Source organism: Lithobates pipiens, unplaced genomic scaffold (genome assembly GCF_037356315.1).
Source record: "Lithobates pipiens isolate NorthernLeopardFrog02 unplaced genomic scaffold, aLitPip1_a1.2 Scaffold_13, whole genome shotgun sequence".
Taxonomy (NCBI): domain Eukaryota; kingdom Metazoa; phylum Chordata; class Amphibia; order Anura; family Ranidae; genus Lithobates; species Lithobates pipiens.
In genome coordinates, this window is record NW_027507718.1 from 73,053,524 (window position 1) to 73,080,105 (window position 26,582).

A 26,582-nucleotide genomic window follows, 5' to 3' on the forward strand; every position below is an offset into this window, starting at 1 on the left:
AAGGCACAGTATTTTTAAACGCTTAAACAGTTTTTTACTTGGTACGCATATATGGATTTTGCTTTTACATAATAAATATGGTTATACAGTATTATGCTATGTCTGGGCATTTTTGTTTCCTATATGTGAAAGTCGTTTCCCACAAAGGAGATAACTGGTGGTAAAAGGAGAAAACTGCAATGGCATTCTGAAGGCTTATTGGTTTCATACGTTTGGTGAGTGCATTCCCATAGGGGGTCGGCCTTGGTACCACAAGTGGTGATCTGTATGGTGGAAGCTGTGTTTTAATCACAAACGCAAGTCGATTGAACAAAGCACCCTATCTTCTGAACACTGAACTGAACTTTTACGCATATTCTGAAAAAATGTGCATGCGCTGCTATACATAAAAAGTGGACTTTTTAGTTTTTGTTTCATGTTTTATTTATTTACGATATGTACCTGTACGTCCATTTGCCCAGCCGTGCCATTCTGCTGACGTACATCAGCGTGCGCCGGTCGGGAAGTGGTTAAATGCTTGTATATTGGATGTACAGTGCCTTGATAAAGTATTCATGCCCCTCGAAATTTTACACATTTTGTCATGTTACAACCAAAAACATAAATGTATTTTATTGGGATTTTATGTGATAAACCAACACAAAGTGGCACATAATTGTGAAATGGAAGGAAAATAATAAATGGTTTTACATTTTTTTTTACAAATATTGAAAAGTGCGGCCTGCATTTGTATTCAGCCCCCCGAGTCAATACTTTGTAGAACCACCTTTCGCTGCAATTACAGCTGCAAGTCTTTTTGGGCACGTCTCTACCAGCTTTGGACATCTAGAGAATACATTTGTTGCCCATTCTTCTTTGCATCTGTGAATAGCAATTTTCAAGTTGCGCCACAGATTCTCAATTGGATTTGACTGGGTCACTCAAACACATGAATATGCTTTAATCTAAAACCATTCCATTGCAGCTCTGGCTGTATGTTTAGGGTCCTTGTCCTGCTGGAAGGTGAACCCCCGGCCCAGTCTCACGTCTTTTGAAGATTCTAACAGGTTTATTTCTAAGATTGCCCTGTATTTGGCTCCATCCATTTTCCCCATCAACTCAGACCAGCTTCCCTGCCCCTGCTGAAGAAAAGCATCCCCACAACATGATGTTGCCACCACCACCATATTTCACGGTGAGAATGGTCTGTTCAGGGTGATGTGCAGTGTTAGTTTTCTGCCACACATAAAATTTTGCTTTTAGGACAAAAAGTTAAATTTTGGTCTCATCTGACCAGAGCATCTTCCACATGTTTGTGGTGTCCCCCACATGGCTTCCCGCAAACGGGACATCTTATGGCTTTGTTTCAACAATGGATTTCTTCTTGTTACTGTTCCATAAAGGCCAGATTTGTGGAGTGCACGACTAATAGTTGCCTTGTGGACTGATTCTCCCACCTGAGCTGTGGATCTCTGCAGCTCCAGGGTTATCATGGGCCTCTTGGCTGGTTCTCCGATTAATGCTCTCCTTGTCAGTTTAGGTAGACGGCCATGTCTTGGTAGGTTTGCAGTTGTGCCATACTCTTTCCATTTTCAGATGATGGATTGAACAGTGTTCTGTGAGATGTTCAAAGATTAGGATGTGTTTTTAGAACCTAATCCTGCTTTAAACTTCTCCAAAACCTTATCCCTGACCTGTCTGGTGTGTTCTTTGGCCTTCAGGACACTGTTTGTTCACCAAGGTTCTCTAACAAACCTATGAGGGCTTCTCAAAACAGCTGTATTAATACTGAGATTAAATTACACACAAGTGGACTCTATTTACTAATTAGGTGACTCCTGAAGGCAATTGGTTCGACTACATTTTAGTTAGGGGTATCAGAGTAAAGGTGGCTGAATACAAATGCACGCCAAACTTTTCAGATATTTATTTGTAAAGAATTTTGAAAAACATTTGTCATTTTCCTTCCACTTAACAATTATGTGTCACTTTGTTTTGGTCTATCACATAAAATCCCAATAAAATACATTTAAGTTTTTGGTTGTAACATGACAAAATGTGGAAAATGTCAAGGGGTATGAATATTTTTCAAGGCACTGTATGTACTATTACTAATATTTTATCATATAATGTTTCTGTTGTGTATCTAATTATGTTTATTGTTATATGCCGAGTATAGTAGTCCCTCTGCTCCCAATTACTTTGCTTAAATTACTGGTCCATTTCCCAGGAAGGAAATCTACTCCTCTCACAAAGAACCTGTCCTGAGTACAGGCACTGGCAAATGTATTATCAAGCCTACTCTTCCACTGGGCGAAGGCTCTAGTTATCTAGAGGTTTAGAGCCATAACATGCCTGGAGAAGGTAATTTCCTTAAGGCCTCAACCCCTTAACAGGACTTCACTATGTTAAGCTTATGAACAAATGTACGAGATGGTTCATTTTCCTTGCTGTAAGGTGGATTTATAAAAAAAAATAAAAAAAAAATGTACACCTCAGATATGTCTCTAATTTTAATGAGAAAATGCATGAGTAGTACATATTCACACTCCAAACTAAGAAGGCATTATCAAAAGCAACAAAAGAAGAAAATGGGATTATCACGGTGCATAGATACAGATAAACAAAAAAAAAGAAACCAAATTGTATTACCAAATTTTTATAAATATCACACAAAATAAAAATACAAAAAACATAAAAAGGAGAAACGAGACATCTTTTGGCCAAAACTAATATTCTTTTCCCCCTCTCCAAAGAGAGATTTTTCTGTTTGGTGGTCCCGCGTGTGGGCTCGCTGGGCGGCTTTTATGGATGTGGCTATCGCAGACCACCCGTAGCTGTATGGACGCCCAAGGGTCCATTAGGTGGATAACGGGCCCGCCCCCTTGACTCCCGGTGCGATCGCTCTTTTTCCTTTCTTTACCATCTCTGTTTGCCTACGGACTCTTCAGTGCGCTTTTTTCTTTTTCCATGCTATCCTAATTACATCAGGTATCTGCACTCTCTCCCAGCGTTTACCAGCTGTCACTTAATCTCGCGGTGAGATTGGAATTGCAATGCACTGTGGGTCTTGTAGGCATTTAGTGGACAGAGTGTATGCCGTGCAGTCTCTCTCTGTCCGCTCCTGCTCGGCGGTGACATAATTGCGTACGAGCGGGTGGGGGGTATATAATAGGCATTGAATCCAGCATTCATTTGCTGGGTTCTTGGAGGCGCTGTACGCTATCGCTGTGTCTGAGCAAGGTTAGTACCTGGACTGGTAGGGAAACCTTCCACTTCCCTTCCCTTTCAGCCTGGGCAATATTTGTTTTATACCTCTTTTTCTGTTTTATTTTTGTAGACCACTCACTTGGGAGCTTGTCCTCTGTTGAGGTGCTAATTTAAACTATACCTATTGCACATAAACCAATGTGATCGACCTGGGAAACCAAGACAAACACTAACAGCGCTTGTACTGCATACTGGTGGGACTATCAGTTTCCTGTTTCCACTGTGCAGTTCGTTTAGATTAAATGCATTATTATTTTTCTAACAATCATTAATAAAACCTTAAAGAGCTTTACAAACATAAAAACAGAAAAAAACATATATATAAGAAACACAGTCCCTTATTAATCAGTCCAACATCAAAATCAAATTGTAACGGAGTCCTTCACACTCTTTCTGCGTGATTGTGGTGTATATCATACAATCTGTCTTCCCATGTGTGTGGATATACATAGGTGGAATCCTACACCTTCACCAGATTTTCACCTCTGGGCGCCCTCTGAAGACGTAATCACAAAACGCGTCAGTGCGTGGTCACGCGAGCAGTGAGGGTGAACAGTATCTGACAAGGACCCGGGTCTCCACACGCAGGCTACGACGCATGAGGGCTTCAGCCTGACGGTGAGGCGCTTGTCTGGTATAGCTGGCATCCACGTTTTATATGCTTTTAACAGAAACTTTTCAAAGTAAGCGCATTATGTAAGGGGGGAGAAGGGTATTACTATTAATAAAGGATACTACGCTATATTAGACCCCTTGCATTTTTTTACATGTCCGCATCTAAGGAGTGAGATCCAAACGGAGGACACAGCATTATACAGCAGGACCCTTCACAGCAGAGATTGGCTCTAAAGATACTATTGTCTGGTAAGCGGCCATTTGAGTGGACACACACAGAGGTGAAAATCTGGTGAAGGTGTAGGATTCCACCTATGTATATCCACACACATGGGAAGACAGATTGTATGATATACACCACAATCACGCAGAAAGAGTGTGAAGGACTCTGTTACAATTTGATTTTGATGTTGGACTGATTAATACGGGACTGTGTTTCTTATATATATGTTTTTTTCTGTTTTTATGTTTGTAAAGCTCTTTAAGGTTTTATTAATGATTGTTAGCAAAATAATAATGTATTTAAACTAAACGAACTGCACGGTGGAAACAGGAAACTGATAGTCCCACCAGTATGCAGTACAAGTGCTGTTAGTGTTTGTCTTGGTTTCCCAGGTCGATCACATTGGTTTATATGGTATAGTTTTTATTTGTATAATAGCAGCTGAGATATTGAGATTTAAACCCAGGTGGGAACAGTTTGATCACATACATGAGCGCTGGGGGCAGGTGTATGCACACTAGTTATTGAGTGGATACTCCTGCATAATACCCGTATACCTATTCCACGCTTGGATTGCCTGATGGTTTAATGCTTGCCCTCATTTTGGAGGTAAGCATTTTAATTCATTCAATACAAAATTACAAAGTTGCACCCTTTCCATTTTTTTTTTTGATACTTATTCTTCAATGATTCTCGGTTTTATTTTCTGACCTTTTTGGGTCATGCTGTACATCTGTTTATTTGTTTCCTTTGGTCTTTATTCGCCTTAGTATTCCTTACTTTAAATTAATTTTGGTTTTGTTTTCAGACATTTTCGGGTCATGCTATTTAATTTTCATCATTAAATGCAACCTCTTCAGCGCCTCCCATGTTTTTAGATGTTTCTTTAAATTGGTAGGTAATTAATGAAGGCCATGTTGGCTTGTATGCATTTATATTGTGCATCTTTATTTCATGCCGTGATGCCCTAGCTGTAGGGTTATCCCGATGTGGACTCTATAAATTTATACGTTTTTTTTTTCTTTCTTTTTTTGACTTTCTTGTCTCTATGTACCCCCTGCAGCTACACTAAGGTGGTTATTAGGCGATCGCCATCTGCATGATTGCGGCCGAGTGGCCCTTCATGTGGGGTCACCGAGGGGTAGGTATTCGGCCACACGTAGGCATTGTTGATGGGTTTGGATGGTTTTGATTTGTCCAGATCCATGGGGGTGCCTATATATATATAAGTTCTTTCATGCAGCCCTTGACTTTAATGCATACGTGTTTTTTCTTTTTTCTTTGTAGAACCGTTCTCTCATTTTGAGATTATATTCTATTGCCCCTGAGGAAGCCATTTTATGGCGAAACATGTAGGGAAGGACTGACCAGACAGCATCTTAAGGCCATCGCCACCTCGGCCTAACACGCTGCAAATTCTTGGCTGTCTGAAAATTGGATAGAATATATCTATTCTGTGTTCAACTATTTAATTGTCTCAATTCTCCTTATGTTTTTTGTATTTTTATTTTGTGTGATATTAAAATTTGGTAATACAATTTGGTTTCTTTTTTTTTTTTTGTTTATCTGTATCTATGCACCGTGATAATCCCATTTTCTTCTTTTGTTGCTTTTGATGTGATTTATTCAGGGATGAGGTGCAGTATCTATAATTGACTCCTTGCCACACAATTCCCATAAGAAGGCATTATGTTTATGTGATGATCTATATTAAACGAGTCCTGAATTAGGCTTCATGAATATATGTACAAAAAAATGGTTCCGCTATAAATGGACACATATTTAAAAATGTGTATTTAATTTTAACTATGTAACGTCATTATTATAAAAAAAAACCACTGTATACATATGTTTGTGCATTTCACGAAATCTTGGTTGATAACAAACAGAAATAGCATAGGCACCTTATGTGTCCCCAGCGTAGGAAGAGTGTACAAAATTTCTCGTAATAAATCCGGCTCTAATGGGTGTCCAAGTCTAAACATCAAAACCGGCACCAAGTAAGGAACCTAGAATTAAGCATGATAAATTAGAAACCCAGAGTAATGTACTACTAAAGGCACATACATGTATATACACACAATTATAAAACTCATGAAATAGATAAAAGAAAAAACATGAAAAAGAGGGTATGTGGATTGTCAAATACTAGTCATATCAAATATACTTTAAAAGAAAAAAAAAATTCTTAAAAGTGATTGTGTCTGTGAAACACAGGAAAGACTGGTATCTATATCTGGCTAGTAATTAACAAGACAGCTAACATTGTTAAGTCTTTATAATTTTTTACATGGCTGACGTGTATGTTATACTGTAACTTTGAGTATCCATGACCTATGAGCACTCTCAGGGTATCAACTGGAAGATCTGCAGAAGCATTATCCTGGGCTGCAGGACTTCAATCTAAGTGCCATGTACAGAGGAGAATTTTTATGCAAACATAACTATTTTGCTTATTGAACTAAACTTTTTTTTTCACTTTTTATTATCTGTTCACCATGAAGCCCCTTGATTCATTAAGAATATATCCTAAATTTGAATTATACTTCCATGGGCTCCTCTGGGGCAGTTGGAGGACGTGCAATTGCTGCTGAATTAGTGCATATTAATTCTGTAAGTCAACAACACTAGAATATTTCTGCAGCCCGAGAGCTGTGATACCAATTCTAGTCTGAAAATCAAAGCCTGGGGTGTTGCAGAGTCCAGTTATTTAAGATAGAGAATTGCAGAGAAAGGAAAAACATTTGCTCTGTATTATAATGTTAAATAATCACCAGCTTTGAGTGTGCTTTTACTGTTCCCTTAACTACCGATTTAACCCCAAATGACTGGCTTATTTTATCTCAGTTGTTCCGCAAGGAGGAGGATAGTATTGCCCGCAAAACAAGTAGCTGCTATATGGAGAATCTACAAATCTTGATATAAAACACCATAATTAAGTAGGACAGACCTAGCACATGAAAAAAGAAGACACCTAACAATACCAATTCTTCAGTAAAGATTAACAGTCATTCAAAACGTATACTCTGTATTATTATTTATTTCCCTTTAAAAATGAGCAGATGCCAGTGAAAGTTTATGAAAAGTACAAAAAAAAAATATTTTCCAGGACCACTTTTGTCATTTATGAAACTGGTAATTCCAACAGAGGATTTCATGGATATGCCCTTTCTTAAAACTGCTTGGCCCCCCCTATATTTTGCCATTATTCTAACTTACATATGTTGAAAAAGTATTCATACTCCTTGAAATTTTCCACATTTTGTCATGTTACAACCAAAAACTTAATGTATTTTATTGGGGTTTTATGTAACAGACCAACACAAAGTGACACATATTTGTTAAGTTGAAGGAAAATAATAAATGGTTTTCAAAATTCTTTACACATAAATATCTGAAAAGTTTGGCGTGCATTTATATTCAGCCCCCTCTACTCCAAAAATGGAAAGACATGACAGGCTGGGCAAGGAGAACCTGTCCACAAGGCAACCATTAGTCGTGCACTCCACAAATCTGGCCTTTATGGAACAGTGACAAGAAGAAAGCCATTGTTGAAACAAAGCCATAAGATGTCCTGTTTGCAGTTTGCGAGAAGCCATGTGGGGGACACCCCAAACATGTGGAAGATGCTCTGGTCAGATGAGACCAAAATTAAGCTTTCTGTCCTAAAAGCAAAACGCTATGTGTGGCAGAAAACTAACACTGCACATCACCCTGAACACATCATCCCCACCATGAAACATGGTGGTGGCAGCATCATGTTGTGGGGATGCTTTTCTTCAGCAGGGACAGAGAAGCTGGTCAGAGTTGATGGGAAGATGGATGGAGCCAACTACAGCGCAATCTTAGAAGTAAACTTGTGAGAATCTGCAAAAGATGTAAGACTGGGCTGGAGGTTCACCTTCCAGCAGGACCCTAAACATACAGGAAGAGCTACAATGAAATGGTTTAGATGAAAGCATATTCATGTGTTAGAATGGCCCAGTCAAAGTCCAGACCTAAATCCAATTGAGAATCTGTGGTACGACTGGAAAATTGCTGTTCACAGATGCTCTCCATCCAATCTGACCGAGCTGGAGCTATTTTGCAAAGAAGAATGGGCAAAAAATTCACTCTTGAGATGTTCAAAGCTGGTAGAGACATAGCCAAAAACACTTACATGTGTAATTGCAATGAAATGTGGTTCTACAAAAGTATTGAATACAAATGCACGCCACACTTTTCAGATATTATACAATTATGTGCCACTTTGTGTTGGTCTATCACATAAAATCCCAATAAAATACATTTATGGTTTTGGTTTTAACCACTTACGCTTCTTTTTCAGACTCGGTATTTACAAGCTAAAAACTTTTTTTTTTTGCTAGAAAATTACTTAGAACCCCCAGACATATAAAAATTTTTTCTAACACCCTAGAGAATAAAATGTCAGTCACTGCAATACTTTCTGTCACACCGTATTTGCGCAGCGGTCTTACAAGCCCATTTTTTTTTTAAATACACATTTTTGAATTAAAAAATAAAACAGTAAAGTTAGCCATTTTTTTTTTATACTGTGAAAGATAATGTTACGCCGAGTAAATTGATACCCAACATGTCACGCTTCAAAATTGTACCCGCTCGTGGAATGGTGACAAACTTGTATCCTTAAAAATTTCCACGACATTTAAAAAATTCTAGTAGTTGCATGTTTTGTGTTACAGAGGAGATCTCGTGCTAGAATTATTACTCTCGCTCTACCGATCGTGGCGATACCTCACATGTGTGGTTTGAACACCGTTTTCATATGCGGGCACTACTCATGTATGCGTTCGCTTCTGCACGTGAGCTCCGCAGGATGCGGCGCATTTAAAAAAAAATTTAAACATCCCTTGTAATAGAATAAAGCATGACAGGTCCTCTTAAATATGAGATCTGGGGTCAAAAAGTCTTCAGATCTCATATTTGGAATTCAATTTAAAAAAATAAAAATAAAATGTAATTTTGAATAAATGTGCCTTTAAGAAGTATGGGCGTAAGTGACATTTTGACATTGCTTCCGCCCATACCTAGAAAGGAGACACGCGATCACCTCAGCCGCTGCCGACGGCTCTGGTAAGCAGCGGAGGGCACCAGATCGCGGCGGGAGGGGGGCCCCTCTCCCGCCACCGATAAAAGTGATCACTTGTAGCCGAACACTGCCATAACGACGATATCTGTCCCCAAAGTAGGGACGTACATTGGCATGCGGCAGTCGGCAAGTGGTGAACATGGCAAAGTGTGGAAAATTTCAAAGGGTATGAATACTTTTTCAAGGCACTGTATGTGCACAGACTAATCAAAAGAGAAGAGGTAGTGCTCACCAAATAAAGAATATATATGAAATGCTGGAACTGCATTGCAGTCCTTTAAATAAAATAGCTGTTGCACTGTCAAATCCTTGTCCCAGAGAAAACACACATAAAATAGGGCAGCATTAGTCATTGTGATATTTATGACTAAATTGAAAGGACAATTTTGTTTACAATTTTCCAATTTCTAATTCAATATAGTGAGAGTATAACTAGACAGGTTGTGATGAAGTGGGCTAAAAGGGAATAAAAAGCCCCCACTAAACCAGCCTTGTTTGGATGCACAGTTGGCCCAAGGGACACAAAAGAAATAATCTGCATGCCTCCCCCCATTATACTAATAGTAGAAATAAACCCTCTTTCTTTCTTATCGTACATCACGGGACACAGAGCCATTGTAGTTACTATGTGGTTATAGGCCACCTTCAGGCGATGGACACTGACACGCCCTAAGACAAAGTGCACTCCCTATATAACTCCTCCCACTACTGGGAGTACCTCCGTTTTTTTTGCCAGTGTCTAAGGTGTTGGTCATGAGTAAATATGTGCTGTACTGAGCTCCACTGGAGCAATCCTTGCTGGGGCTAGCCATGCAGCCAGATCCATTAAAAGTGTCTTTTAGGCAAAATTCAATGGTACCTTCGTATCCGAAGAAATTAGGTTTTGCCTGTAAACGCTTCTCTTTTAGAGAGCTGGACCCTGGGATCCAGTACTTTTGGTAGTAAGGCCATAAAGTTTTACTCATACAAGTACAATTTGTATGAGTTTTACAAATGAAGCAAAACTAAAAACAGTAATCCAAAAATGATCTAAAACAAAGTGCTGAATAAGCATAAAATGTATGCACAGGAGAGACTTCAAGTCGACTCTGTATGGTAGTAAGGAAGTCCATAAATTGTGCATGATGGCAATAGAGGCACAATATGCTCAATAGCAATACAGCTGATCGGGGAGAGAGGAAGGGAAAGGCAAGTCCACAATCACAGCAGCCGCTGGAAACAGAAACCATGTTCCCAAGAAACTGAAACAAACAAGAAAAAGAGGCGCCTCTGGGTGCAGACTGTATAACAGTTTTTAATCAAACAAGTAGTTGTAAGCATAACTCACATTTAGGCAGTAAGTATAAGGCATGGTATGGTCCCATACAACGGGGGCATCAGTGTAGTCAAGTCCCTAGGATGGATGTGCTGTCCCTGTGTTCGTCTCCAGAACTGCTAGATGGTGTTCGGCGGACAGCGGTGAATGGGTGTCAGAACGAGACTTAGGATGCAGACTGGAATCCAGGTGAGAGGTAATGACGTTACTGGAAGAGCGACGCGTTTCTTGACCTGGCAGGCCGTGGATAGTGTGACGGCCGCACTCCTTTCTCAAGCTACTTGAGATCATACCATGCCTTATACTTACTGCCTAAATGTAAATTATGCTTACAACTACTTGTTTGATTAAAAACTGTTATACAGTCTGCACCATGAGGCGCCATAAAGTTTTACTGGCGGTGGTGCTATTACAAGTCCAAGATTGTGAATTTCCTTGAGGATTCCCGGCTCCTGAAGGTTTAACAGAAGATTAGGTCTGTTGGTTTTACCACAGAAAACCCTGTGGTGGGAAACGTACATGGAGTTTGCCAAGAATTGTTTTGGAAATTTTCTTATGTCTCCTTTAAATTTAGTAAATGTTGTCACCACTGGGGGCTGTATAGAGTGCTTAGCTTCTCACGCTTCCTCAGAGAACTCACGTTGTGTCTGAAACGAGCAGTTTTCCTTCCTCCAGCCAGCAGCAAACCTCTGGTAAGATTGGGGGGGGGCTTTTTCCTTCCCACCAGATGCCCCCCTGTGCTGTTTTTTTCTCCCCCTCTTCACTAGGAAAAAAAAAAGCGACTGGCATGCCACCTTACTCAGCGGCTTCCAGGCCCCCCTTCGCCATTTTCTTCCCCTCACTGATGATCCCATAGGATCATAAGCCCGCACTCGCACGGGAAATATCTCTTTTTCAAAGGAAAGGAGAGGGGCTGTAGGCGACCAGGCTTAGCGTGGGAAAAAGTGTTTAAAAGGCACCTTTGGTGTTGCTGCAAGCTGTGGAGGGACACAAGAGCAAAGGAAAGAGGTTTGGTGATACAGGCATTCCTTTTGACACATTTACTGCTGCATCAGGCTGAGCATTAATAGCAGCGACGGGGCTGGACCATTGCTCAAGCAGTGGATGTGTTCCTTCTGGTAGTACCTCTGCTTTGTGCATCGGGCTATGATCGAAGGGGGGCTAAAGCACCTCAAAAAAGCGTTCAAGAAGGTCTTCTACAGTCACACAGAAGCCTAGAACCATTTAAAAAAAGATGGTATCCTCCCTGGAGAGTAATATGGCTGCTCAGAGTGACCCATCAGGAGGGACAAGTGTTGCAGCTGCACTTAAAACTGCAGCACTGTATATATATTATTATTTTTTTCCTTCAACAATTTTAGGCCTGGAGCAAAAAACTCATGCTTTAATCGCATCCCAGAGTGGGACCAAGCACAACATGTCCATTGCTCAGGACCTTCACACTGAGGAACAGGGGGTGAGAGATGATGAATTTCTCTTAGGGGACCAGGAAGAGGCTCATTCTCCTCTTCCGAAGAACCTAATGCAGAAGGATCAGGTTCACAAGAAAGGTTGTTGGTATAATCTCTCACTGAATTGGTCCGCTCCACATTTTTGCCGCCAGTAGCAGAGTCAGTCGATGAGCCCACTTCTGGTTTGGGTTTACTAAAGCCTCCCCAAACTGTTCATGCTTTTCCTATCCATTCATGGCTAAAAAAGCTTATGTATTCTGAGTGGGAGCACCCAGATAAACAGTTTTTTCCTTCAAAAAAGTTTTCAACACTTTATCCTATGGAGGAAGAGTTTAATGGGGGATTCCAGCAATAGACGCTGCTATATCCTCTGTAAACAAAAAACCTGACTTGTCCTATAGACAATGCTCAAATGCTGAAGGAGCCAACAGATAAGTTGGAATTCCTTTTTAAAAACTACATTTCGCTCGCAGGTTAAGTGGTTCAGCCTGCGCTGGCAGCGATTGGGGTATCTCAGTCCCTAAAGGACCAGTTTATAGAGGTACTCAAAATTATTCCTGATAAGCAGGCCCAAAATTTGGCCGGGATAGCAAAGGCGTTGTGTTTTACAGTAGACGCTATGAAAGATTCTATTCTCCAGGCCTCATGGCTTATGCTAGGGCTGGTACATATGCACAGAATCTTATGGTTGAAAAATTGGTCAGCCGAAGCACCACGCAAAAATCTCTTGGCCAGTTTCCCATTTCACGGTGAATGGTTATTTGGAAATGATCTGGATAAATGCATCCAAAGAATTTCAAATGGGAAAAGTTCCCTTTTATCAGTTAAGAAGTTTAAGCGTTTTTCTTTAAGACAAGCTTCTTCTCCAGTTCCAGGAGCATCAGCCTCCAGGCAGTCGCAACGGCCTCCACCGTCAGGTTCAAGAGGTAAACCTCAGGGTCAGTCCCAGGGTCAAAAAAGGTCCTGGGGGAGGAAACCCCCTAAACAAAATACTAAAACCTCCTTATGAAGGGGCGCTCCCGCTCGCTGGAGTGAGGGGAAGACTTCTGCAGTTTTCAAGGGTCTGGCAGGAACAATGCATCTTTCTGTCAATATGTCAAAGATGGGGAATTCTGGACTTGGATCTGTTTGTGTCCAGGTTCAACAACAAGATCGACAACTTTGTGTCAAGGACAAGGGATCCGATGGCATGCGTAACAGATGACTTGGTTTTTCCGTGGGATCAGTTTTCACTGATCTATGCGTTCCCTCCTATTCCGCTGCTTCCGCGCCTTCTTTGCAGGATCAAGCAGGAAGGGAAGGAGGTGATTCTTGTGACCCAAAAGATCTTGGATTGCAGAAATAGTAAAAATGGCAGTAGGAGACCCATGGACTCTACCACTATGGCCAGACCTTCTCTCGCAAGGTCCAGTATTCCATCCTAACTTAAAATGCAAAATTTAATGGTCTGGCTATTGAGACCCCCATTCTGAAAGACGTGGGCTGTCAGGTTCAGTAGCTTCTACTTTGGTTAATGCTAGGAAGCCGGCCTCCAGAGTCATATACTATAGAGTCTGGAAGACATATGTCTCCTGGTGTATATCCAGGGGTTGGCACCCCAGGAAATATGTCATAGGTAGGATCCTTGAATTTCTACAGATGGGATTGGAAATGAAGCTGGCCTTGAGTACTATCAAAGGCCAGGTGTTGGCCTTATCAGTATTTTTTCAATGACCACTTGCTTCACACTCTCTGGTTCGTAACTTTTTTCAGGGGGTAACGCGGATTAATCCTCCAGTTAGGTCACATATGAACACTTGGGACTTGAATAGTCCTGTCGGCATACGAGATATTCCCTTGGTCCTCTTGATGAGGAAAATAATTTTCTTGGTTGCCATATCTTCTGCTAGAAGAGTATCAGAGTTGGCTGCTCTTTTGTGTAAAAAGCAACATTTGATTATTCATAAGGATAAGGTTGTATTGCGGCCTCATCCTAATTTCCTACCAAAGGTAGTGCCAGGTTTCATTTAAACCAGGATATTGTTCTGCCTTCATTTTTTCCAGAACCTTGTTCTGTTTAAGAAAGGTCACTGCATTCTCTTGATGTGGTGAGAGCAGTCAAGGTCTATTTGAAGGTGACCGCTCAGATTCGTAAAAAACAGATGTTTTGTTTGTGTTGCCAGACGGTCCTAAAAGAGGATGGGCAGCGTCAAAATCTACTATTACTAAATGGATTCATCAAGTAATGGTTCATGCTTACAGTTTAAAAAGGAAAATCCCACCTTTTCATATTAAAGCACACTCCACCAGGGCTGTTAGTGCTTCTTGGGCAGTGCATCACCAAGCCTCCATGGCTCAGATCTGCAAGGTCGCAACTTGGTCTTCAGTCCATACATTTACCAGATTCTATCAAGTAGATGTAAAAGGTCATGAGGATTACGCCCTTTGGGTGCGCAATGTACCGCAGGCTGCAGTATAAGTCCTCTAGTCTCTTAAGTGCCCTACTCTTGTTATGTCTCCCTCCCTTCGGTTGACATTGCTATGGGAGATCCCGCATAGTAACTACTATGGCTCTGTGTCCCGTGATATACGATAAGAAAACAGGATTTTTAAAACAGCTTACCTGTAAAATCCCTTTCTTTGAAGTACATCACGGGACACAAAGGTCACTCCCTTCTTTGGTACACGCGTGTATTACTTTGCTACAAAACTGAGGTACTCCCAGTAGTGGGAGGGGTTATATTTACTTTTCGTCTCAGGGTCCATCACCTGAAGGTGGCCTGTAACTACTATGGCTCTGTGTTCCATGATGTACTTCAAAGAAAAGGATGTTACAGGTAAGCGGATTTAAAAATCCTATTTTTTGTGATATGTTACAAAGCGATTAAGAAATAATACCCCTGTGCTGCCTGTGTAGAACAAATCCACAGTGTATGAACTAATGTGTATAATAAAGAAACTAAAACCATATATATTAGCCAAGTGTGGTTGCTGCAAACACCATACTGTGTTCCCACCAGTAATTAAATAAGAAATATGAATAAGTGTTGCGCATTACAAGAAAAAATTCACACTCAGTGCTTCTAGAATAGTTCAATGAAAGTAAAGTGGACATTAAAAAATGCACACTAGTCCATATCAAATGATAAATAAGGTGTATAATTTTCTTCAGTGCAGGCAGCTTCAGTGTGACAACATATAAACAAATGGTGTATTTCCACCTGATCGTGACACATCGGTGCTCCAAGTATTCTCACCTCAATAAATAATCAAATCCACATTTGATTACATATAGAAATCCTCCATCAATGTTCACCACCTTCTAGTCCTTTTCTGTTGATTTGCATATCCCCTGGTGTTGGTCCCTTTAAGACTCGCTCACTTGCGCTCATCCATATGTTAGGATAAAAACAAAAGTGAGCTCTCATAGTGTAATATTGTCAGCAAAAATCACTTTATTAACCTATTCTTGTCTGCGCTATAGTGTCGACCTACATTGCCGGGAGGCCGTCAATAGACATCCTCCCTTTTCCTCGCTCACAGATCAGAGTAGGGGGCCAATACCGGCCCCTTAGCACGTGATCAGCTGTCGGCCAATGACAGCTGATCACGTGATGTAAACAGAAGCTAGGTAATTTTTTTTTTCTCCTCATGCTGACAGTGTGAGGAAAAAAAAAGCCATTCACCAGCTTCTGTTGAAGGGACATCGGTCCCGAAGAGGAAGAGGCAGAGATAGTTGCCTCATCTGTGCCCAACAGTTAATATCAGTGCTACCACCTAACAATGCCCAAGACTACCAAGTCTAGTGATGCCAATCAGTACCATGTAGCAGTGCTATCAGTGTCACCTACCACTGTCCATTACTGCCACCCAAAAGTGCCCACCAGTGCCACCTTATCAGTACCCGTCAGTGCCGCATATTAGTTCCCATCAGTGCAGCCTCAACAGCATACATCAATTAAGGAGAAAAATTACTTTTTTGCAAAATTTATAACAAAAAATAAAAAACCCAGAGGTGATCAAATACCAACAAAAGAAAGCTAGATTTGTGGTGAAAAAAATTTGGGCACGTGTTACATGACCGTGCAATTCTCATTCAAAGAGTGAGACCGCTGAAAGCTGAAAATTGGTCTGCACATGAGGGGTTTTAAGTGCCCAGTAAGCACAAGTGGTTAAAGGAGTGAATCATTTTATTAAAGGAGTAACTCTTCATCAGGGATCCCTGATGAAGTCACGTGGGCATGATATAATGCGTAATACCATCCCAGACTGGAAGTGAGGTGTTGGAGATGTTTTTATGCAGTACATGATACCAAAGGCGTTTTTACTGCATTTCTGATGTAAGAGTTACTCCTTTTATAAAACGATTTTTACTGACAATATTACACTATAAGAGGTCTCTTTGTTTTTACCCTAACATATGGATGAGCACATGTGAGGGAGTCCTAAAGGGACCAACACCAGAGGATATCCAAATCAACTGAAAATGTTCACCACCCTACAAGGTGGTGAACATCGATTGAAGTGTTTTTCTATATGTAATCAAATGTGTATTTGATTATTCATTGTGGTGAGAATACTTGGAGCACTGAGGTGTCATGATCAGGTCGAAGTACACCATTTGTTTATATGTTGTTGCACTGAAGAAAACTAGACATCTTATTTATCATTTGATATGGACTATTAATTACTTTTTAGTACATGTGCACTTTATTTAATTTGATGATTTGATAATATTCATCACAGATCATTTGAGGTCATTTGTTTTACAGTATTAGTTTATTTTTTCTGTTATGTGCAACACTTATTCAAATTTATTATTATGTTACAAAGTGAAACATGCAGATACCTTCTGTTTGAAGACAGCTCTACCTTTCTTTTTACTGATTTACTGGAGGGGTTTGTGGTTTTCTTTAACCCATCATAATCTGTCAGTCTATACTTTTTTGTTGGTCTCCAACCCCAACTGCATGGAAAACCTGGTTTCCACACAATGCACTGATGATGGGCAACAAATCGGAAATAGCCAAGTGTCTTCTGAATAATGGGATTTTTGTACTCACCGTAAAATCCTTTTCTCTGAAGTTCATTGATGGACACAGCTCCTTTAATTCTTGACATTAGGGTTATCACGCCACCTTCAGGCGAGGACTAGGCTATAACCCCTCACCCTGCTTTCTGCTACTCAGTTCGTCAAAAATCAGTACAAACATAAATAGGAGAGGTGGGTGCTGTCTGTCAATGAACTTCAGAGAAAAGGATTTTACAGTACAAAACTACCATTTTCTCTTTCGTTCATTGACTGACACAGCTCCTTTAATTCTTGGAAAAATAAAAATAAATAAGCTGCGCTACAACCGTATCAAAAAACTTGAAAAATCACCTGCGTGTATGTGTTACAAAGGCTGCATCAAGTAGCAAAAATATTGCAAATATCACATGCACTCTCTAAATTAACCCCTTACACATGTGTAATATTAAATACAAACTTAAAGGAAATATATGTAAACAACACAATTGAACATCACTTATTACAGTACAATCCAATTGCTAATAAAACATCAGTGTGATTAACACCCATGTGTACTGGGTGTAAAAAAAAAAAAAAAAAAAAAAAAAAAGATTAGATACAAAAAGAAATTGAAAAAAAGTATTTTCAAGTAAATTAGTAGACTTTAGAGCAGGTTCTTCCACTTGTAAACAGTGCACAATCCACCAAAGTGTAGAGATTTACTTCTTACCAGAAGTTCGTGACCCCCCACTACAGAGGGTCACAAAAAGCGTGCAAATTTAAGTGTTTCTCCCGATCTGGAACAGATCCTGCTGATCTCCTTAGACCACCCTCTCCACCGAGTAGATTATTAGGTCGGACCTCTTCAGTTTATCCCTCATGTACTTAGAACTCATAAGTACGCATAGGTATCATAAAAGAAAAATAATGGCTCCAATAGTGTAAAACCTTTTTAATTCATTCCAATAAAATATAAAAATACACTTTCAATGTGCAGAAAAACAAGAGCCTTAAGTCCGGTGTGCCGGCCGGACACATGCGGACAAACCCATCCTTCCTGGATCCACACACTACTCCACACGAGGTGACGTCAATCTACTCGGTGGAGAGGGTGGTCTAAGGAGATCAGCAGCATCTGTTCCAGATCAGGAGAAACACTTACATTTGCACGCTTTCTGTGACCCTCTGTAGTGGGGGGGTCACGAACTTCTGGTAAGAAGTAAATATCTACACTTTGGTGGTGGATTTTGCACAGTTTACAAGTGGTAGAACCCGCTCTTCAGTCTACTAATTTACTTGAAAATACTTTTTTTCAATTTATTTTCGTATCTAATCATTTATTTTAATTTTTTTTAGTACACATGGGTATTAATCACATTGATGTTTTATTAGCAATTGGATTGTACGGTAATAAGTGATGTTCAATTGTGTTTACATGGATTTCCTTTAAGTTTGTATTTAATATTACACATGTGCAAGTGGTTAATTTAGAGAGTGCATGTGATATTTGCAATATTTTGGCTACTTGATGCAGCCTTTGTAACACATACACTATATATATACATATTTTTGAAACGGTTGTAGCGCAGCTTATTTTTCTATTTATGTCTTATGTAGTTATGTGATACAGTCAAGCTGCAGCTGTAACAGGTCCTCATAGTGACCACCTACCACGCAATTTATGTAGTATTTTTTATACTGTAAACGCAGTTTCTCTTATTTTCCCTCCTTTAATTCTTGACCTTAGGCATGTCCTCAAGCAGCGTCAAAAAACGAGGGATGGAATCTCCCTGTTTTCAAACGGTGGTTTCTGAAGCGCTGATAACACCAGATTCCGACACACGGAGGTAGCGGTGGTCGAACCAGAGGGACTACTTGTTAAACCCCTTGAACAAAAGTACTCACCAATGAGTGAGTCGCCAAGGGACGTTGGAAAAAGACAGCCAAGGCTGATATCTGTCCCTTGATGGTGCTTAAGGCAAGTTTCTGATCCACTCCTTGCTGCAAAAACAGCAGGATCCTGGAAACTGAGTATGTGCGCGAACGCCACCCTATCTCCTCACACATGGAGATGCAAGACTTCCATGTACGATGGTAAATCTTTTGAGAAGATGACTTCCGTGCCCTCAACATAGTGGAAATTACCAAGTCCGACAGACCTCGGGCCCTTAGTAGCTGGTTTTCAACAGCCATGCAGTTAAAACCAGCGATGGTAACGCAGGATGAAGTATCGGACCTTGCGATAGAAGGTCTGCTCGCATTGGCAGCCTCCAAGGAACATCCGCCACCAGTCATACTAGGTCAGTGTACCAAGGACGTCAAGGCCAATCTGGGGCAATCAAAATCCCTGGAATCCCCTTGGCCTCCACTCTGCGCAGCAGATAAGGTAAAAGTTTGAGTGGGGGAAGGCATAAATCAGACGATAATGCCCCATGGAGCCACCAATGCATCTGACACGTCCGCCCAGGGGTCTCTTGTCCTGGACACAAAACTCTGCACCTTCCGATTGAGCCGAGAGGCCAAGAGGCCCACATCTGGTGTGCGCTCTGGTCAACTTTCTATTTCAATGTCTGCACACAGACTATGAGCCTACAATTCCTGAGGCTACTATAACAATATATATCAAGCTAGGTTATTCACTGTGCAAATATGCAATATAATGTTCAAAATTATGTAAACAAATATTAAAGGTGCAAAGTGCTGTGCAAATAATGCAAAATATGTGCAATTACTAATATCTACTAGAGAAAAAAAAAACCTAGCACCAATTGAATGCCGAACTTCACATTCAATTAAAGTGCAAATGTGCTTGTTATCATTCAACCTGCCTACTAATCGGCGCGTATATTCCAATAGAAACGAAATCCCATAAACGTGCAAATAGCAAAAAAAATTAAAATAGACAATTATTTCTGTGAGAACAACTCTAACAATGGGCTATGTGTAAAAAAAATTAATTGGTGATCACAAATAATCGCATAAAAAATATATAAATAAATACATGTATCTGTAGAAACAACTATAGCAGTGTACTGAGCCCAGGAAAATATAACATCAAATAATAGCCACAGATTGATATATACAACAGTCACTTAATCCATATTCGTATGCAGCTTCAAATGTAATTGGATCATGATCAGAAAAATTTCCACTAATATCTCCAGATAGTGTTACTTGCGATCGTCTTATTCAAAAATAAAAACACTTTTCCAGCAACACTATTGATCACAATCGTATTATCCCAGATCTTGGCACTAAATAAAGAAAACTTTCATTGCGCAATGACCAATTTCACTCACATAACCTCAGCCGTCAAGTAGCGCGCTCAAACAATCAGCTGTAAGGAGGCGTTCCCCACACAAGCTTCCCTGCTCGCTGTGTTTGCGAAAAGGCTCCGAACGAGTAACGTCACTGGCTCCACCCGACGCGCTGCATCATATGTCACATGACTTTATCAAGGGTATGTGACATGATGCAATGCGTCGGGTGGAGCCAGTGACGTTACTCGTTCGGAGCCTTTTGTGAACACAGTGTGCAGGGAAGCTTGTGTGGGGAACTCTTTGGAGCCGCCGCTTTCCATTGCTTTTTACATCTAGCAGCCAGGTGGAGGAATAATTTGGCACTGTTTTGCTTGAGGGCGGCTACGCCCTGCTGCAGCTGCCTATCCTCCTTAGTGCACGCCTATGTGACATTGGTGGGTGTGGCAGACCAGCCCTTATAAGCCTTCTGGGGCAGATTGACTGACATGGTGGTTCCAGCCTTTTATCTGCACACTTTGTGGATCACGCAACACTGAAGTGTTTATTAGGTAAATTGATCTTACTTTTTCACCATCTGCACTTCTATTTTATCTCATCCAATCTCTTTGGTTGATATGGCTTCTCAATATTTTTCATATTCTATGTATTTCACCTTTCCAATCATTCTAACTTTCTACTCTCACTAACTTAACCTTACCTATACACTCATTAGCATCGCATTATCCTATCCTTTACCAAGTTTAGGACAGATGACCTATGGTACCACATAATATGAGCTTCCAACCTATTTTACAATCTCTCTTTTGTTTTTAGCACATATGGTCATTGTTGCCCATTATTAATTTTTGGAATTTCCTTTCTTGGAAACCATTTTTGTCCAGTCCTGGTCTGCCTTACCCACCTCAGCTCCCACCAGTGATACCCATATGGGGTTACTCTGATTCATGTTGGCACATTGCTACTGCATAGATACAGATAATGCAAGTACTTTTGAGAGTGGTTTTGGGGGGTTTATCCTAGCCAATATTACTTCTAATTACTTTATTTTAATCTCCTCCTTTCCGTGACAGGGTCAGACCTTACAGATATTCTTATTATCATACTACAGTATTCAGTTTTCCACAGGCATGCTCCTGAAGAGTGGATGAATCCACAAAATGCATAGAGCTACTATATGCCATGTTTTATGCCAACTATACGTTTTACTTACTTAATGATCACTTGTAATATGCGATTTGTATTTTTAGTGGTCAATTGTTATTGCTGTAGGTTTATCAATTGAATGGAATATATTGTTTTTTTTGGTGTACTCATGATTATCTTCATGCAACTTACCACTGATTTTCCAATAAATTTAAATGTTTTACACCTGCTTGCTTCATTCAAAGTCCCAACCCCCAGTCATCCTGATTGCTTTATTCAAATAGGGATGGAGGCAACTGACCTTACCCGGTCACCACCTCATTTAAAGTCCCAACATTCTCTTTTTATTCTAAAAAGATCTGTACTGAGCTGGCCCTGCATTCCAGACGGCCATGATGATTGCACTCCTCCTTTTAATATGAATCAGGTTGTATCCTTAGTATGGCTTTTCGAAGATGATCCTGTTGATTTTTGTGAACACTACTCAGCCTGTTCCCCACAGGTGATTGCTGAGTGCATTGTGTCTGCTCAGTCTTTTGTTAGACAGGGAGACTTAAAACTACAGTTTGTACAACCTATACTTTCAGCATGGTTTGAAATGGTGCAATCAGCCCCAGCCAAACAAACCACCTCTGGCATCAGACACCAGCCTACCCAAATGTATCTTTCCCCATCAGCCATGTCAACCTCAGTTGCAGCCCAGTACACGCTGCTCCCAACCAAAGACTCATATCCGGTCTCTGCTCTCTGTACTTACCCTGCATTAAACCCACCTGCCACTTCTCCACTGCCTACAAACCCACAAGATCTTCCCCCAGCTACTGTTACCTCTTCTCTGCCATATCCCAATCCTCCTTTCCAGTCTGCTGCACCCCTTACCTACAATGCTGCAGTCACCTACAGAGCTTCAGTGGCTAAGCCAAAGAAAAAACAAAAGTTTTTACCAACCAAAACAAACCGCCCATTAACCCAACCTGCCTCCACACCCACCAATCTGTCCCAGCTTGAAGTTCCTGTGCCAGTGTTCCAGCCCGGAGAGCCAGAGGCAGCGTTCCAGCCCGGAGAGCCCGAGGCAGCGTTCCAGCCCGGAGAGCCCGAGGCAGCGTTCCAGCCCGAAGAGCCAGCATTTCAGCCCGAAGAACCAGAGCCAGTTTCCTGGTCTGAAGGTGCGTTGCCCATTTCCCGGCCTGAAGTGCCTGCTGCCCAGCTTGATGTGCCTGCTGCCCAGCTTGAAGTGCCCCTGCCTGCTGCCCAGCTTGATGTGCCTGCTGCCCAGCTTGAAGTGCCCATGCCTGCTGCCCAGCTTGATGTGCCTGCTGTCCAGCTTGATGTGCCCATGCCTGCTGCCCAGCTTGATGTGCCTGCTGCTCAGCCTGATGTGCCCGTGCCTGGTGCCCCGCTTGATGTGCCTGCTGCCCAGCTTGATGTGCCCGTGCCTGCTGCCCCGCTTGATGTGCCTGCTTCATGTGCCTGCTGCCCAGCTTGATAAGCCCGTGCCTGCTGCCCAGCTTCATGTGTCTGATGCTCTGCTTGAAGTGTTCGTGCCTGTTGCCCCGCTTGATGTGCCTGCTGCTCTGCTTGAAGTGCCTGTGCCTGCTGCCCAGCTTGATGTGCCTGCTGCCCAGCTTGATGTGCCTGCTGCCCAGCTTGATGTGCCTGCTGTCTTGCTTGATGTGCCCGTGCCTGCTGCCCAGCTTGAAGTGCCCGTGCCTGCTGCCCCACTTGAAGGGTCCATGCCTGCTGCCCGCTTGATGTGCCTGCTCCCCAGCTTGATGTGCCCGTGCCTGCTGTCCCGCTTGATGTGCCCATGCCTGCTGCCCAGCCTGCTCCCCAGCCTGATGTGCCCGTGCCTGCTGCCCCACTTGATGTGCCTGCTGCCCCGTTTGACGTGCCTGCTGCCCCGATTGATGTGCCCATGCCTGCAGCCCAGCTTGATGTGCCTGCTGCTCCGCTTGATGTGCATGCTGCCCCGCTTGATGTGCCCGTGCCGGCTGCCCAGCTTAATGTGCCTGTTACCCAGTTCAATGTGCCTGCTGCCCAGGTCAATGTGCCTGCTGCCCAGCTTGAGGTTCCTGTGCCTGCTATCCAGCTTGACGTACTTATTGCCCAACCTGATGTGATTGTGCCCACGGCCCGGCTTGATGCCATGGACTTTCCCCAGGAACCTCTAGTTGGAGCGTCTGGAAGTCGAAAGCTTACCTCCGCTGGTAATATTGATCATTTGGCATGCAGTACTGAGATCCACCACCAGGTGTCTCCTGGCAGTTTGGAGCCGTCACCTTTTCCCTGCTGGAATGATGTCATCTTTGGGCCGCAGTACTGGCGTCCACCAGCGGATGGATCCTGGCAGTGTGGAGCAGGTATTACCTTCTGCAATCAGGCATCACATGACTGATAGCAGCCATAGTATAAATACTCGGCAAGTGCACAAACACCTTGCCCGGTATTGTCCTTGTGCCCTGACCTGCAGCCTGTTTATCTGTTACCTGATCCTGAAACCTTGATTCCTGCATCTTGCCTCCTGAACCTGTTGTACCTGATCCTGTCTATTCCTGCATCCCTGGAACCTTTTGCTACATATGCTGGTTAGTTTGTTTATCATCACTGTTTGGTTGTTTGGTTTGTTCACTCAGTTTGTATTGGTGGTGTGTTCACATTTATATATTTTCTTTAATAAACTTACTTTCACCTATTTATGTCTGGTTCACTCTGTTGCAGTCACAGTTCTGGTCACATCTAGTTTATGACACTCTCGCTTCTCAGGAGTCCAACAGTAAGCCCAGGTACTCCAGGCTTTGAGTTGGCACCAACATCGACTTCTTTAGGTTCAGCACCCAACCAAACTCCCGGAGAGTCTGCATGGGGATCGCTACATCCTCCCTTAATTCTGAGGCGGAAGCTGCTCTCAGCAGCTGGTCGTCTAGCTAACCCTCGATTGCGATCCCACGTTGCCTTAACAGCGCAAGAATTGGAGCTAACAATTTGGTAAAGACTCGGGACGCTGACGCCAGGCCTAAAGGGAGAGCCAGAAAAAAGAAAGAACTGCGCTAACCACGAATACCCAATGTGAGTAGGGTATGTATATGTGCCAGACCCACGATATGGGTCTTAGTATCTTAATGTCTCCAAGACCACCTCCAAAATATAATGCAAACCATATACAAATAAGTGCAATTTAAATACAAAAACAAACCATAAATGCGTGTCAAGAGTGTGAGTTCCCCAAACACAATATGAGTATATCAAACTCAGTACATATACCTCTAGAAAATAAAAAATTAACAAATAGAATAGAATATGAAAAAAATGTTTGCAATTTTTTACATAAATGAACTATCAAGAAAAAAGATTGTATTTAGAGACACTCTATATAATGTCCATATAGTCATATGTCAAAAAATAATAATAGAATGTCCATATAGTAAACAAACACCAGTGAAGTAAAGCTTCAAGTGGAGTGCAGCAGTGAAGGACAAACTTCAAACAGCTGAGTTATAAGTACACAAATTAAAATCTTCTCCAAAGATGTACTGTGCTTTTCCCAACACCGAATGATGGAAATTGGCTCCTTACCAGATCCAAGCGACCCCCCGTTACAGAGGGTCACCACAGGCGACAATAGTCAAAGGATATCCGGATAGCGATTCCTCCTCAAGCGATCCTGAATCTTTCACGCGATAGGGTTATGGCTGTTATTCCACATATCACTCCCAACTCAACGTGGTATCACATAGGGAAAAACATAGGCTCCAGATAGTGTAAAACCAGATGACTTTAATTTGCAAAAACGAACGTATACACTTACATAAAAGACTTTAAAAGCAGGTTCAAAACAGAAGCGTGCACCGGCCGGATGCACGCCAACGCAGAGACCAACCCGTCCTTCCTGGTCCAAAAAGAACGAAGACGACTGGGGTGACGTCGACACGTTCGCACCGCCCTACGCGTTTCGTAATAATTTACGTCGTCCAGGGGCACGGGCGGCGTGCGACGTCACCCCTTTTATAACCATCAACTTAACCAAGCCTCGCTTTGGGTCAGCGGCCATCTTAGATATCGCTTAAGCATTAGGAATCAAAGACCATGGGCCAAGCCTCACTATCAATCACGAACGTCAGATGTGCGTATCCGCAGCGAACGTCCTATGATTGTAGACCATACCTCGTTTCCATACGAACGTCATATGGTCATAAACCAAGCCTCACTTCCAGGTAATAACCCTATTGGAAGAGAGACGTGGCAAATGCCCTCATTTTAAAATACCCTTCCTATGTCCAGAAATAGGGCATAGTGTAGGTCAAAAAGGAGGGTAAACTAAAATAAAAAATCAATAAAATGAAGAATAATAATAAATAATAATAAAATAAGACAAAAGAATAAAATGAAGTAAAATATCGCAAAATTGGTATAGAGATACACCAAAAAATTATGCGTTTCTTGATGTATTTGTATGTCCATCAGATTCAGTTAAGAACTGGGGCTACTGTAAACATGTATTTCAAAAACCTTACTGACTCGCGTATTCCCCAGAGATTAGCCTAGGGCATCCCAAACAAATATCAAGGAATGCAATTAAACGTGAGTCCCCACATCTAGAGGGCCACCAAACCCAAAGCCAGGCCTGCCATCCAAAAGGGGCCAAAAAAGGAGAAAAACAAGGATATGTTCTACAATAATATGTACCAAAATAAAACAGCAAGAAAAAGTACAGTAAAATGGTATTTCACAGAAACTGATACAAGAACTTTTAATTTGTGTACTTATAACTCAGCTGTTTGAAGTTTGTCCTTCACTGCTGCACTCCACTTGAAGCTTTACTTCACTGGTGTTTGTTTACTATATGGACATTCTATTATTATTTTTTGACATATGACTATATGGACATTATATAGAGTGTCTCTAAATACAATCTTTTTTCTTGATAGTTCATTTATGTAAAAAATTGCAAACATTTTTTTCATATTCTATTCTATTTGTTAATTTTTTATTTTCTAGAGGTATATGTACTGAGTTTGATATACTCATATTGTGTTTGGGGAACTCACACTCTTGACACGCATTTATGGTTTGTTTTTGTATTTAAATTGCACTTATTTGTATATGGTTTGCATTATATTTTGGAGGTGGTCTTGGAGACATTAAGATACTAAGACCCATATCGTGGGTCTGGCACATATACATACCCTACTCACATTGGGTATTCGTGGTTAGCGCAGTTCTTTCTTT

The 26,582-nt window shown here is 41.5% G+C and overlaps 1 protein-coding gene across 2 annotated transcripts in view; it reads right to left on the reverse strand.

Moving 5' to 3' along the window:
• Positions 1-26,582, reverse strand: part of FOCAD (focadhesin) — a 346,212-nt gene that overhangs the window by 141,425 nt on the left and 178,205 nt on the right. For both annotated transcript variants that reach the window (XM_077475201.1, XM_077475202.1), the window contains exon 12: positions 5,992-6,096. In XM_077475201.1, coding sequence (XP_077331327.1) covers positions 5,992-6,096 — 105 coding nt within the window. The remainder of the gene's footprint in view (positions 1-5,991; positions 6,097-26,582) is intronic.